Here is a 15,312-nt window from a genome sequence, read left to right as displayed (position 1 = left end):
TCTTTTGAAGAGAAAAAATAATGGGAAAAAGGGGAAAATAATTCAATGAACTTTTCTCATTTTTTCCTGTTATTGTATTTTTAAAAGTGTGATGAGCCTTCACTGTGACATTGCCTAATTGGTTCTACTGACAAAGATAAATGCCTTCTGTGTGAAGGGGGAAAAACCCCATAAGTTAAATAACTAAAGCAGTTATTTGACCCCAGTGACAGGCCTGTCTAAGTGGTAGTTGGGGCCTCTAGGCCAGGAATGCCACTTTCCCTGTCCAGGGTGATCTTATGCTTTCACCCACTATAAAGAACTCAGGCCTGGCCAACTACTGTATTTCTCAGTTCCTGGTAAGTCCTTCTCCTCCTACATCCTTTGGCTGAGCTTCTTTTATCCTCTATCTCCTGGATCCCAGTTCCTACTGCCCTGTGCCTTCTACTGAGTAGGTCATTTTTCCCAAAGAGACCTTTGCCCACAAGTAGATATTTTTCCTTAGGCACTGGCCCTAGTTGTCCTTCCTCCTATCTGTTCCTCCTATGCCCTCACCAACTACCAAGGTGCCTCTATCTGCCCAGTTAACAATGTTGGTAGCATACTTAGGGATCACCCTAAGTATGCTACCAACATTGTAACTGGGCAGATAGATGTCCATTTACATCCCTTCTCCCCCAAGCCTGGTTGCCTAGAGATGTGACAGAGAGTTAAATATGAACATTTTTTTAAGTTGAAAAAAAATAGGTTTACTTCCTGCACAGACATTTCAGCACATATTCACAATATCTAGGATGAACAGTTTCATTTCTGGAACATTTTCTTTTATGATTTGAAAGATGCAATACTTAAGTATAGTCCTTTGAATTTGTACCATTTGTCTTGCTGAGATGGTCGCCTTATTGAAGGTGGGAGGAAGTGCAGAAAAGTGTGAGCACTGCTGTGTTTTAATTCTTTAGAAGAAAGAGATATGGTATTTCATAGATAAATATATTTTGCGAAGCATACATTAAAATAATTGAAGCAGAGAGAAATTCACGAAGACATTTGAAATTAAGGGTTACGTATTTACCGCATCAGAGTTTGCATATATATGGGTTGATTTTCAGAGAGGTGTTATCTTTAACTTCATTACCAGAAATACATATTTCAAATATGCTTTTGTATGTGCATTGAAAACTGCATACTCCTGAACACCTTCTCTGGGTTATTTATTGTTAGATTGCAGAAACAGCAGACACAATTTAAGACTTTTCTGGAATTATTTATTTACAGGAGTATCCAAAGATCCAAGGCAAAAAGGAGATGGTTGCAATCAAATAGCAACCCTTGTAGGAATGGCCTAACTCCTCCTCTCTCCACTGAATCAAATACTAACCAGATACAACCTAAATCCAATAAACTTTGCAGAAGTTTACTGCAAAAGCAGCTAAAAAGCTGCTTAAACTTAGTATTGCATATATCTAGCATTCTGCTGTAAAGCACAGTTCTGGAAAAGTACACTATAAGGCACATAGTTTATTCTGCTTGAAATGTTCCCTGTATTTAAGTCATGCTGCTTCAGCTTAACATATTCTAGAGCTAGATGTGTTTATGGGTATGGAAGTTGGACAATGAAGAAAGCAGATGAAAAGATTGTCCAAAAGAAAAATCAGTGGGTTTTAGATTAAGTCAAGTCTGAATTGTCCTTAGAAGGTAAAATGTCTCATCTGAGGCTAAATTATGGGAAGACTAGAGTCACTGGAAAAACTACTAATGCTACGCAAAGGCAGAACGAAAAGAGAAAGACCCAACATGAGATGGGTTGACTCTACAAAGGAAGCCATGGCCCTTAGTCTGCAAGATCTGAATGAGACTGTTAATGATAGGACATTTTGGAGGACATTGATTCATATGGTTGTCATGAGTTGGAAGCAACTTGATGGCACTTAACACACACAGAAGCTGCCTTACCCTGAGTGTTGATGTTGGCTTCAGTTGGCCCATTCTGGAAACTGACCAATGGAGTCGGTGTGAAAATGATGTTACTGACTTCAGATCCAAAGACTGTGGATGTGTGTTCTGTTTAGGGTGACCTTCAGGCTATGCTTGAGGACCAGTTGGGACCCCAAGGACAACCTGGAACAGGGAAATCTTAGTTCAAATTTCTGCTCCATGATGGAACTTACTTCCTTTGAGTTTGACAACTCTCATACAGTGATATGAGGATTAAAATGTAGAAAAAATCCGTGTAGGCTGCCTTGGGTTCCTTCCAGAATATAAATCCATGTAGGCTGCCTTGGGTTCCTTCCAGAATATACCTGTAATAGGATTGTAATAATATTTTGTAATTTGCCTTGAATCTGAGTGAGAAAAGGTGACTATAAATGAAGGCAATAAATATATGGATTTTCCCTAAAGTTCATATTCTCCAGATTCTGCAGTTGCTTTCAAATCTCATTAGCAAAGCCATACTTTGTACTTGCCTTCTCCCTTTAATAAATAGAAGGGGGAAGCAGGCTAGGCTAAAAGCAGCCCAGTGGGCGGGGGTGGGCGGGCAGGAATAATAGAATTGGAAAGTCCTACCCTAGGTCATCAACCCTCTACACAATGCAGGACATTCACAACGACCTCCCCGCATCCCCCCCCGTTCCATGCCTAGATGACGTAGGCATCTTAGTAGCAAAAGAAAAAGAAAAAAAACCTCTGGGATACCTGACCAAACTAACCTGGAGTAAGATTGCTTCCTGACCCCAAAGTGGCAATTGGCATTACCCTGGCCATGTAAGGAAGGGCAGCACTGGCACAACATTTCCCTGCCCTCCCTCTCATGATCTGCCTGAGTTTGCAGAATCAGCATTACTGTCAGATGGCCATCAAGCCTCTGCTTTAAAAGCTCTAAAGAAGAAGATCCTGCCTCCTCCTGACGAAGCCTCTCCCATGGGTGAAATGCTCTGTCAGGAAGTTCTTCCTTATGTTTATTTGAAAACTCTTTTGATTTAATTTCTACCCATGGATTCTGGCCCGACTTTCTGGGGCAGCAGAAAACAATTACATGTCATCCTCTATATGACAGCCCTCCAAGTACTTGAAGATGGTTATTATATCATCTTTCAGCTGTCTTCTCTCCAGGCTAAACATACCAAACTCCTTCAAGCTTTCTTCATGGAACTTGGTCTCCAGACCCCTCACCATATTTGTTGCCTTCCTCTGCAGATCTTCCAGCTCGGCTACATCCTTCTTAAATTGCAGTGCCCAAAACTGAACACAATAGGTCCACTCTAACAAGAGCAAAGTAAATGGTACCATCACTTTGCGTGATCTGGACACTATACTTATGTCTATACAGCCCAAAATCACATTTGCCTTTTAGCTACTGCATGACACTGCTGACTCATGCGCAGTGTATAGTATTAGTTTTAGCCCAGTTTCCTAGCCTATCAAGAGCATCCTGTAACCTGACTGTCGTCTACCATATTTGCTACCCCTCCCAATTTAGTATCATCTGGACATTTATTAAGGATCCCTTCTATTCCCTCATCCAAATCCAAATATATTGAGCAACACAGGTCCCAGGACAGATCCCCGAAGCTCCTAGTTTGTCACTCCTTTACAAAAGGATGAGAAACCATTAACAGGCATTATTTGGGTGCAAACTGTCAACCAGTTACAGATCCACCTAGCAACAATAGGATTCAAACTATATTTTACCAACTTGTCAATAAGAATATTATGTGGAACCTAATCAAAAACCTTACCAAAACCAAGCCAAACTATGTTTGCAGCATTCCCAGAAAGTGAGTAACTTCTCAAACAAGGAGATAAGGTTAGTCTGACATGAGTTGTTCTTGAGTAACCCATGCTCGCTTTTAGTAATCACAGCTACTCTTGCTAAATGCTCTAGGACTGACTATTCAATTATTTGTTTTGAAGTTTTTCCAGGTATAGATGTCAAGCTGATGAGTTAATAGCTACCCAGATTCTTCTTTTTTTCCCTTCTGCACTATGTTGGGGGGGGGGGGAGCTAAATCCACTCTTTCTCATCATTGCAACCCCAACCCAGATCCACCTTCCTATCACTGATTTTTTGCAATTCAATTACTCATCTGGGGTTTTAAACGTAGGTCTCTGGGATCATGTCTGACTTAGGACACAGCTACAGAGATCTCCAGTTAAAGGAAAGTTCTGATCCATTAAGAAAAGACTGAGAGAAATCAGACAGGTGTTTGAATAAAACTAGTAACAAAATGAGAGGAGCTATAATACACACCCCTATATTTGTTAGTAGTGTTGAGGAAATACTAATTGGCTGCTATATCTGGAGCAGACCATCTGAGGTGGTCAGTATTCAATTCCAAAGCCTTTATTGGCATTATAAATTACAGAGTTAGTAAAAAGGTGCATTTATCTACTAACTGAGACATTCAAATATTAAAATACATTAAAACAGCGTTGAACATTCACAACATTCATGCACACATAAAATAATTTAGCCATTGCTACTATGTAGGCAATGTTAAGCTATACCAAATAGTTCATCAAAAAAAACTTACAACATTCTCACATACAAGATCAGGAACCGTTGAGTGAAAAAATTCATAAACAGATGGTAGCCTAACATCGTTTTGAGCTCTGTCAATGGACAGATGCTATATAAATGCTGACACCATTACGTGGACATTCCAATAGGTACATGTTGAACAGTCTCAATAGCAGCCCATATTACACTGGCATAACCTGTTCTGTAGGTGTTTGGTACTTCTACAGAGTCATAGCGTTAGGCAGAGTTAAAAGCAGGCCAAAGTGTATGCTCTCACGATGTTTTGAAGGTTGCACACAAAATGTACAAATAGTTGGCACAATGGTCTGATGGGACCAATTCCCAAAGACCTGTGGAGAGCAGCTTTCCCCCCCTCCTGCACCATTCCCAGAAGTTTCTCTCTTTCGGTGACGTTTGGTTGTTTGAATTCTGATGGCAGACATGGTTAGACTGGTCAGCTTCGTCTAAAATTGTATTTGTTAAGTTTCTTATCTATGTCCAATAACCATTTTACGAGCTGAATTCTGATAGGTTGATGTATAAAAGCTATTGGTTTTGGGCTCCAAAATGAATTTGGGTCCAGTGCTTAAATGTTCTTGTCCATGCCATCAATTCCATGCTATTTTTGTCGGATTTCTCTAAGTAGGGTGTCATAGGGACACACCTTGGTGACCCTAAAATTCTTCATAAAAAAGTATACCTGTACCCTGACTCAAAAAAGGTGATTTGTTTGGGTAATCCATGTGGGGCTCCATTATAATAGCTGAGGGATTATCTTTGCATTAGAGATTTTCAGTGCAGCTGGGGACAAGTGGTGTCCCTTTAGAATAGAAAAAAAAAAAAAATGAAGAATGGCTGGCGTTCACCTTGCTTTGTTCTCTACTTGTTTGCTGTGGGGGGGACCAAGATAGGTTGTAGCTGAATAGAACCTAGATATCATTGTTACTTGCTCTAGGACATGGTTGTTCCGCTTTCCAGCTGTATTCGCCTAGATTTTGCAAAGATCATAACTTTTTTTGACTTGTCATGGTGAAGCGTCAGCTTATTTACATGACAATAATCTAACAGTTTGAAGTAGAAGCGTTTTAAGCCTACTTTGGGAAGATAAAGACAGCGTGTCCTGCATAGAGCAGGTAGATATATGTAGAGACCAGCGTGGGTGGATGGCCATCGATTTTGGTTAAGGTTGCAGGAAGTCATGAAGGAAATAGACAAAATAGACTGGGTGCAATTAGACTGACATGAACATTAACTATTAACCTTAATTGATTCTGTTAGCAGTGCCATCTCTTGGAGTTCTTATTTGGCAAGTTGTATTATTCAATGGGCAACTTTGAGTAGAGCCTAAAGTCTCTGTTCCATGTTTAAGGATTTTAATTTTATACCATAACAGTTCCCTATCTACCGAGGTCAAGGCCTTCAAATCTAGAAAAGCAGCATAAAGCTTGCTTTTCAGCAGTACTTCTGATATTTGCTGCAAGATGTTGGAGGAATTAGACAGTGATCTGGAATTGGAATTACCTGCGAAACCCGATTTGCTCTGGGCCAGTGGCTGAATTGTTGGTCTGTCAGCTCTTTAATTTTTTCAGTAAATAATTAGCATACAATTTACCTACGATAGATAAAGGCTGATAGGCCTATAATTTAGAGGGACACTGGGGGTCTCCTTTTTTGTAGAATTTTCTTGATAAGCCTTTAGCCGGATCCTTGGGAATCATTAAAGATTTGTTGATGCATGTAAATAATGAGACCAGCACTGGAGCCCACCAGTCTGGATCAGTTTTAACATCTCTACTACAATGATATCAGAATGGCCAGCTGCTTTCCCAGACTTTGGTTGAGTAGAATTAATTCAATAACCTCTTACTTACCTGTTAACTGGGGCCCATTCAGGCAAATCCTGCATATAGACTATTAAGCTTGATCTTTGGTCAATCTCTTGGTGGGGTATAAGAGAATTCCAGAGTAGTGTTTTTGCCATAATGAAGGAGTGATGTCAGCTGCTATTGGGAGATTTTGACACATACCCCTATTTATTAGTTGCCAGAATTGTTTTGGATGGGGTGGCATGTAGTAGTTGCTCCCAGTTGCGCTGTATTGACTCTTGGCGTTTTATTTTAATGAGGGTTCGTAAAAGTCTGTTTTGAGACTGAACAATTCAGGAGATTCAGGAGGTGAAATTTGGAGGGCCTTAAATCTATTTATGATCCGGATCTGATGATTCAAATATTTACACTCAATTATTGAAACCAATCTCTGCCCTTTGAGATTCCCCTTCGCCTTCTTGGTTCCCCCTAAAAGGGACACCAAATATGTGACAAGATTTTCACTTAGTTTCCTATACTGTTACTAACATTATCTGCATTAACTACTGAAGCCTAAAGACTTGCGAGGTGGTATTGCTTAGCGCTTCCTTGGGTTTTATTACATGTTTGGATTGACCATCTTATTGTAAGAGTCGATGCTAATTACCTTATGGTTTTGAAACTATGGCAGTAGAGGTCTCTGGGGAGGGATGAGTGGGAGGTGATAAGCTGATCATAGAATCCCCTATCCTAAAGGCTTGGAGACTGGCTAACAAGTGTGGAACCACGAGTATACTATAGTCTAATGCAGCTGCACCATGAGAAGAGATAAAGTGGAATTCCACCTGAATTTGGGAAACTTTTATTTAATCATTTTAGCCAAATATATGTTGTGTAGAAGGTGAATTTGGCTAAATGGAGCCAATGAAGTTGGAATTAAGATCCTTAGATCTCCTTGCATATGGTGTAAAATGTAGCTGAAGGAGTTCTTGATCTGATCTTCTTGGGAGCATAATTGGATGGGATCGTTTCCTACCCTGGCGTTAAAATCCCCCGCCACTACTAACTCTGACTGGGGGTGCTTGGCTTCTAAGTCACCTATAAAATTTGACAGTCTTCTCCAATCACTGTCATTAGCTACTAGCCCATTTCTTGGGGGAGGGGAGTAAACATTCACTAGGATAAAACTTTTTTGTTATTATCACAGTATTCTGATACCTTCCTGCATAGTTGGTTTCACACACATCAAGTTCAGTTGAGGCAATTCCTTGAGATATAAATGTTACTAAGCCTCCTGGTCAGTATTCTATACATTTAGTTTAATTATTTGAGGGGAGAGGTAGGTTGTTTAGTATGGATTACCTGAGTGTGTCCTAGATATTAGGACATATTTTCAGTACTTTTTAAATGCTAGTCGCCCATTTAAGATTTTTCCAAGTACTAAGACACTGAAAAATGAGGGCCTTAAGAAAAAAAATCAATACCCCTCTTGAAAATCTAGGTCTTCCAATTCTTCAATTTTCTCTGTGCTCACTGGGCTAAAGATATCCCATTATAAGATTTCAGCCTGCTTCCCCTGCATAATTCCCCAATACAGTATTATTAAAAAGTGAAAAATCATGACTAAATGAGGATCAGGGAAAAACGTAAACTCAGATGAGTTAATTGTAATCTATAATGAGGGCGGTCCAAATGGGAATTGAAGAAATTAGCTACAGATAAGAAAGTATACATATATCTCAAATAGAAATATGTGTGTGTGTGTGTGTGTGTGCGCGTGCGTGCCTATGTGTGTATTAGGAGTATGAAAGCACAAAAGAAGTGTTGGCAAAGAGATAAAGCCATTGCGGAAAATCTAATGAAATTGTTTTCTCCTCCACATAAAGCATGTGGAGAAAATTCTCACTCTTTCCCTAAAGTGATAATGCAGAAGAAATTATCCATACTGTCTCAACAAAAGATGGTTGAATGCAAATGGATAAACTTAGTAATCTGTTCAAGGCAATGTGCCAAGAAGGAGTCGGTATCAGTTCTCTGAAAGAAAACTGTACCTCTCTCCATCTGAATACCCACAGTCCTTTCTGGGTGTCAAAATATCAAGATTGTCTTTTTTAGGAGTATACAAATTTTCTAAAGAACAAAATAACCTGAAAACGGCTTTTTTCCGCACACCACGCATACCCAATTTCCAAGGTTTTTTAAAATCCTGTCATTATGTGTTTTACTACAACCACAGTGTGTTTTAGTACAGTGAAGTACATCTGCACTCTCCTCCTTCAAATGCTGCTTGCTGGGCGCCATTTTTTTTGCTTTTTTCACACATGTGCTACAGTGCTACAACAATGATTCATAGGCCCTTTCCGCATGGGCCAATAAACATGGGGTGCAGTTGGGGTACATGAGCCCAGTGCAGCCCCAGGCTGTTTGCATGCCTCCATGTGGGCAACCCCGAAGCCAACACAGCTGTCTGATGTGCCTTTGCATGGAGGCGCATCTGTTGTTTGTTTACCATGCTATCTCTGCTACATGGCAACGCAGCTGGCCACAGACTACCCCTGCAGCCATACTGACATCTCTGGACATCCATGCTTTCCTGCGTGGCCAGGAAAAAGGCAAGAAACTAGAAATTAAGAGGAGAAGGGTGAAGCACCAAGGTGATGGACAAAAAATATGGTGGAGCAACCACACAGTGGGCATGGATAGCGGCCTGATGTTTTGATGGGGAAGAAAGAACATTTCAAGTATGTTTGCTCTGTGAGGGATACTGGCTTGGAAACATTCCAGCAAAAAACATTTTTGTAAGCCATAGATGCCAGCAATAGATGCAGGCTAGAAAACCCATAGCAGCCAGATAGACAATTTATTTCATACAATTCCAAGTAATTAAAAATAACATGGAAATGAAGTGTATGTGAATTGTTACTGAGCTGACAGTGGCAGATTATTGCATTCCATGTCCAGTTTACATGACAGCATTTACCCCAGGAAACATCCACAGTGTTTTAGAAGAAGCAGTCTGGTGTGTGGACTAGTTGATAGCCCCAGTGTTTCCACCTGCAGCCTTGAAGATCATAGAACAAACTCCAAATCTCTGGTCCAAAGCCTGAAACATGGCTACCCTAGTCAAACCACTTCTATTGCAGGCAAGACAAATCCCTGCCCCCTTCTCTTTGGTAGTGTGTAGCTGAGAAATTTTAATATCAACTACTGAGTTATATCGTCCTTGGATCATTTATTGTCTGGATGTTATTCTAACAGGCTCTGCAGCACTGGTCGTCAGGGCTTTTGATTTCACCTGTGATTAACATGTGAAAAGTAATTTTCAGCTGCATGGTTTTCAGGACGACAGATTGTATAAGCACAGGCGCTGCTTAGTCTGTGCTGGTTTTGCTTCTAAGTGGTAATTTCATATATCACACTGACAAGAAAGAGAAGAGGAACAGCTATCCAGCATGGTACCATTCAATTATTCGACTTCATGGTGAATACTGCTATTGAGCAATGAAATCCCAGTGCTCAGATAGGAGGCTCACCTCTGTTTTTATGGTTATTTCCCTCAACAGTGAGTTCATAGCAAAGCCGAGGAAGTTGTTGGCATTCTATTCTGATTATTGCAGAATAAAGAATCTAGCTGTGATTCCTGTTCTTGTTTATGGAAAAGAAAAGTATGGGTGGGTACATAAATATTTCCCTTTGTGTAGGCCTTGGAGGAGTATCTTTGTGCTTGTGTTGCCCAGAATTATGGATCTGAACCCCAGATACTTCAGTACCTGCTAGTCTGGCTTGCATCCTGCTTGACATTACGAGCAAGGAGCAGAACATTTGGCAAGCTGTTTGGATTATTCCAAACCAGTTTAGATGCACTCGTTTATCTTGATGTTTTCTTACATGTGTTAGAAAGTATAGTGTGAGTTGTCAGCCTTTATTTGAACTACTTGCCACAGTCAACATTTTTTAAAAAATTAATTTGGTGCTATTACCCATTCCTTTTGTTTTTGTTATCAAGCAGTATTCTGCATTATAGCATAATTGTACTAATCTTCTCGAAGTAAAAAAGAAACAGGAAGGCATACTTCCCCAGTATAAATAAATGCAGTTAGTTCTCTGATTATAGTATTTTATCATAGCAGGTATTCCCTTCCCTGAGTCAGACTGCCAAAAAGCATACAGTTAAAAGAAAAAAAGCATTTATTTGAATTGAGACTTTCTATTTAGGTGCCTTTGAATGCCTTTGGTGTCTGCTCATTGTGTTCCTTTCCCCCTCTCTCATGGCTGTAATTTATGTTTACAGTTTGATCTTACCTATGCTGTTGTAGCGTGACACCAAAAATATTGCCTTGTCTCAGAAATGGTGCATAGCAGCAATTTCAAAGTGTTACTTAAAAAAAAAGTAGTAGTGACTGCTAAAGTTATTTCAGAGGAAGACAATATTAAAGGCAAGGACCAAATAACTGACCTGCAGATTGAAAGCTGTTCAACTTGAACTTTAACAGTGACCACTGAGGCAATCAGATCAGAGTTCCAGCAACGTGTCTTCATGTGGTACTCATGTTCATGTCAAAGTTCACAGTGTGCCTAGTTTGGATGTCAGTTCTGCAAGGGAATGAAAAAGGGCGATGTGTTGCTTCTTAGACCTCAACCTTGTCTCCCAAAAGCAATGTATCTTAAAGGAGATTTCAGTGGGCTTACACTGGAATAACTTTGCATAGGATTGTACTGTTAGCTATTTCATTTCACAGTCGAGATCCAATGTTATTGCCTCTCTAGGACTGACATGAGTTCAATAGGTCCGAACAGTCACTCTCTGAATTTTAATGGCCCATCATCTTCAACCACGTTGGACCCTTTCTAAAGATCTATTTCCATATCAAAAAAAAAAAGCAGAGGCCTCAGCAGTAGATAAATTGTGAAAATGGGACAAAATGTATGTTTCTGAATCAATTTTTAAAACGTAATGGCAACCAAGGCAGTAATGTTTTCTTCCTGGATCTCTTTTCACAAGCCATAATTGTGGAATTGTTTCCTTTAAAAATCATATATGGCATGTGCACTAAATATCCATTTGCTAAATGTTAAATATATGAGAAACATCAGGCTGCATAATCTGTTCCAATAATTAGCCACCTTGTGTTCTATCTGAAAATAAGTCACTGTCTTTTTCCATGTCTTGAGCTTTACTGGTGTATGTTAGTTTTATCCATCTCAGCAATATACAAGATTTGTTTGTTTTCTGTATAGTTGATTATCCAAGATTTTTTTATTTTATTTGCAGTGCTTAACATATAATTTTTGTTGCCAAAAAATGCCCACATAGCAACCTATCCCAGATATACATACCAGGACAAATACCCAATCAAAGTTGTTTTGGATCATTCCTTTGAGTAATCATGGTGATTTCATAAATAATATTGATAATCATAGCCCGGTATTTTTCTGTGTTTGGGCAAAATGAGTATCATCTGCGTCATTTCTAGTACATTTGCAGCACCAAATGTATTTGTATTAAAATGCTGTTCAGTCTTTGGAGAGTCAAATGTCTCAGTTATGCTGTTCATGCGAGTAGACCGTATTTATGAACAGGTTTTGTTTCTCAAGTCTGTTAATAGATGTATAGCTAGAAACAACTCATCACTTCAGATATGTATTTTTAAAAAATAATTTGTACAGGATTTGGGTGTCTTGGAACTGGAAAATAATGGTATTTTTGATGCAGCGGAACAAATGGCAATCCACAGAAGTCCAGCATAAAAATGTTAGGCAAGGAGACGTTTTGCAAGTTCAACAGTACCAGCGTCAACCCAGAGAAGCACAGCTGAACGATGTCAAGCAAATGCTTTATCCTCCCTCCCTCTTGTTGCTTGGGAAATCTTCAAAGGTGGGGGTGGGGAATACAAGTTTGAACACCATTACCAGCAGATATCCCAAAATCCTGAATAAAACCTATTTTTTCAGGTTTATTCTGGTTTGGAATAACCAGCTTTGCTGGGAGATTTTCTAATGTGATTTTGGATTTAAAAATACCCCCCCAAATATTGGTAAAGTATTTTTCTGGTATTACTTTGACTCAGCTATACCTGCGTACACATCCCTACTCATTACATAGCTTTATACAGGTTACTATCTGTCTGACTTGAAGGAAGGTAGAATAAAAATGAAAGATTCCTTCCCCTTTCCTGTTGGCAATGTTGAAATCAGTTTGGCTTACATGTGCAGTAAAATAAGGTAGCAGAATAAGGTAGCAGACTGTAGAAAAGAAAGGGAAAGATTATTGTTTCGAATGCTCTTCTATAAAGGGAAAATTAGGACATTTGAGAGACAGCTTGTGGACCATTCTGTTTCTTATTCGATTTGCAGGAAGTTGTGTGTGTGTGTGTTTGTGTGTTTGTTTTCCATAATGAAGGCTGACATACAGAAATGTAATCCAACACCTCATCTTCTTCAGCTGTACAGTTCATTCTGCATCTGTATTATACTTGTTTTATTTGTTTTTCACCTTGGTGATCCTGGTTGGGCAGAAAGGCATGATATAAATGCAGGACTTCCTTGGTGATCTCCCAACCAAATACTAACTAGGGACAACCCTAGTAAGCTTCTAAGATCTATTGAGATCAAGCTAGCCTGGGCCATCCAGGTCAGGGTGCCAGGTCAGGACCCAGGTATTTTGGGTCCACTTAATGTTTCATGTCCCCATACACCCTCACTGGACCCTTATCTTTTCCATTAAAGGGAACATTCAGACTTGTCAGTCACATAAAGGCATCTCCTCCCTGCTTTGTTATGTATAGCATCCTACTGTCTGTCTACTTATGGAGCAACCCACATTGTGACAGGCGTGAGGATTGTAGCAAAAAGCCCTGACCCCCAATTTAAATAGTTGTGGTGATATCCACACCCTGGGGGCACCTATCAATCAAACTCATGTGGTAGAAAGTTGTCAGATCACAGCCAACTTGAGACAACCTTGTGGGTTTTCAAAAGAAGGGTCAAATCAAATGTGGTTTATCATTGCCTGCCTCTGTGGAGCAGTCCCAGACTTGCTTGGTGGTTTCCCATCCAAGTAATATCCTGGGTCAATTCTGCTTACCTTCCAAGAGCTAGTAATATCAGGCTAGTCTGGAGTATCCAGATCAGGGTAGTGAAACTCATACCTTGCAATAAACATGATCCCTTGTCATACTTATCATGGGGAAACCCATCCATGCCTGAACTGTTCTCCTTTCCAAGTGCCATATTTCATTTTGCACTGTACATTTAGGTACTTTTACCCTCTGTAAAGAGCACCTATTTTGAACTGCAAAACCAAACACAAGTGTTGGCATTATTCAGTGGAAAGGATCTTGTTGGGCACTTTATTATTCATTATATGTAATTAAAATAGCCATTTAATTTTGCTGTTGTGATTACAGTTCTGAACATCATTAATAATAAATACTATTCATACTTGGCTCTTTATTTCTTAGTCGTCTAAAATTAGCTAGATGCTGCTAGACAGAGAGGTGTTACCTTGTCTATCAAGTCCCCTTCAGTTATTCAAGCTAAATTTTCCTGTCCCCTTCTGTACCTAGTTCTCAACAGAGGCAGTAAATATGTGTCTGGCCTGTACCATTTCAGATATGTGTCTGGCCTGTACCATGACTGAATGTACCTCTGTTAAAAACAGATCACCTGCACCTAGAAAACTACAGAAGAAAAATAGAATAGAAGTTTTCTGCAATATGTCTAGATTTCTATATGGAAGATATTGTTATAAGGAAGATAGGGTTGCCAACATCCAAGTGGGCCTGGAAATCTCCTGGAATTATAGCTGATCTCCAAACCACAGAAATTCCTGAAGAAAATGGCTTCCTTGGAGTTTGGCCTCTGTGGCACTGAAGTCCCTCCCCTCCGCAAACCCTGCTCTCCACTTCCAAATTTCCCAATTCCAAGAATTTCCGAAATCCAAATTGTCAATTTTAATGGAAGACCACTGTGAATTCATACTCACCATATAAAGTACTACAGTCCAGAGCTAGGTGTACCACCTCAGCGAAAAGTAGGTCATGGCAGTTCTATAAACAGCTATGCTCACAGCACTTCCTGTTGTATCTAAAATGGTAACCAACTGCCTGATTGATTTTCCTTCCATCAGGTAACTCCTTGCTTTTGAACTCATCCATGCAGCCTGATCTGACCGTGAGTAGAACCTACAGTGGACCCATCTGCCTTCAAGACCCCATCGACAAGGAGCTGATGACCGAATCATCCCTTTTCAACCCTCTGTCTGATATTAAAGTCAAAGTACAGAGTTCGTTTATGGTTTCACTGGGGGTGACTGAGCGATCCGAATACCACGGGAAATCACATTCTGGGACATTTCCACATGATGGTAACAGAACCTTCAATACTTTGCATGCAAAGAATAAAGCTGCATACATTCAGAATCTCTCATCACTCTCCAAAAGAAGTGAAATGAGGGCTGTTGGAGTATTTGGCCACCTGGGAGGACGTCTGGGAATCCCCAACACAGGTAGGTCACTGCATAATGTGACTTTAAAAAAACCCAGCATGAGTAAGACCTAGTGCAACAATGCCACTTTGAGTTAAAATGTGATATAATAACAAGGCATGTAAGTTCTCTCAGAGGAGACTGTGACACAGATGAACTCTTGCTTGTCCACAAGTAATTGTTACTAGCTGACAACTTGGTAAAGATATTGTGTGGGCTATGGCACACATTGTACATAGTAAACAAGTCTGAAGGTGAAGCAGTTGTACCTGGCATTGTTCTGTCTTCTAGCATTACATCTTTTCTTTGTTTTTGATAGTCTCAACATCGATTTTCAATGGGTGGCATGATTAGAAATGGTTTACCACTGACTTCTTCAACACTGTACTAACCAGAGCTAGCTGAAAGGTCACTGCCGTTGTCTATGTTTGATCCTCCACCAGTGTCATCGTCCATTACTACTACTTCCCAGTGGGATTCCTTCTCTCCCATTCCTGTTGGAACTGTCGGTTTTCTTCTGCTGA

General features: G+C 39.9%; 1 protein-coding gene across 2 annotated transcripts in view; it reads left to right on the top strand.

The window, feature by feature from the left end:
• The window catches only part of UNC5D (unc-5 netrin receptor D), a 387,521-nt gene that overhangs the window by 311,997 nt on the left and 60,212 nt on the right, over positions 1-15,312 (top strand). For both annotated transcript variants that reach the window (XM_048512818.1, XM_048512817.1), the window contains one exon: positions 14,432-14,809. In XM_048512818.1, coding sequence (XP_048368775.1) covers positions 14,432-14,809 — 378 coding nt within the window. The remainder of the gene's footprint in view (positions 1-14,431; positions 14,810-15,312) is intronic.

Source organism: Sphaerodactylus townsendi, linkage group LG12 (assembly GCF_021028975.2).
Source record: "Sphaerodactylus townsendi isolate TG3544 linkage group LG12, MPM_Stown_v2.3, whole genome shotgun sequence".
NCBI lineage: Eukaryota > Metazoa > Chordata > Lepidosauria > Squamata > Sphaerodactylidae > Sphaerodactylus > Sphaerodactylus townsendi.
This window is presented reverse-complemented; position numbering and strand designations above follow the sequence as displayed.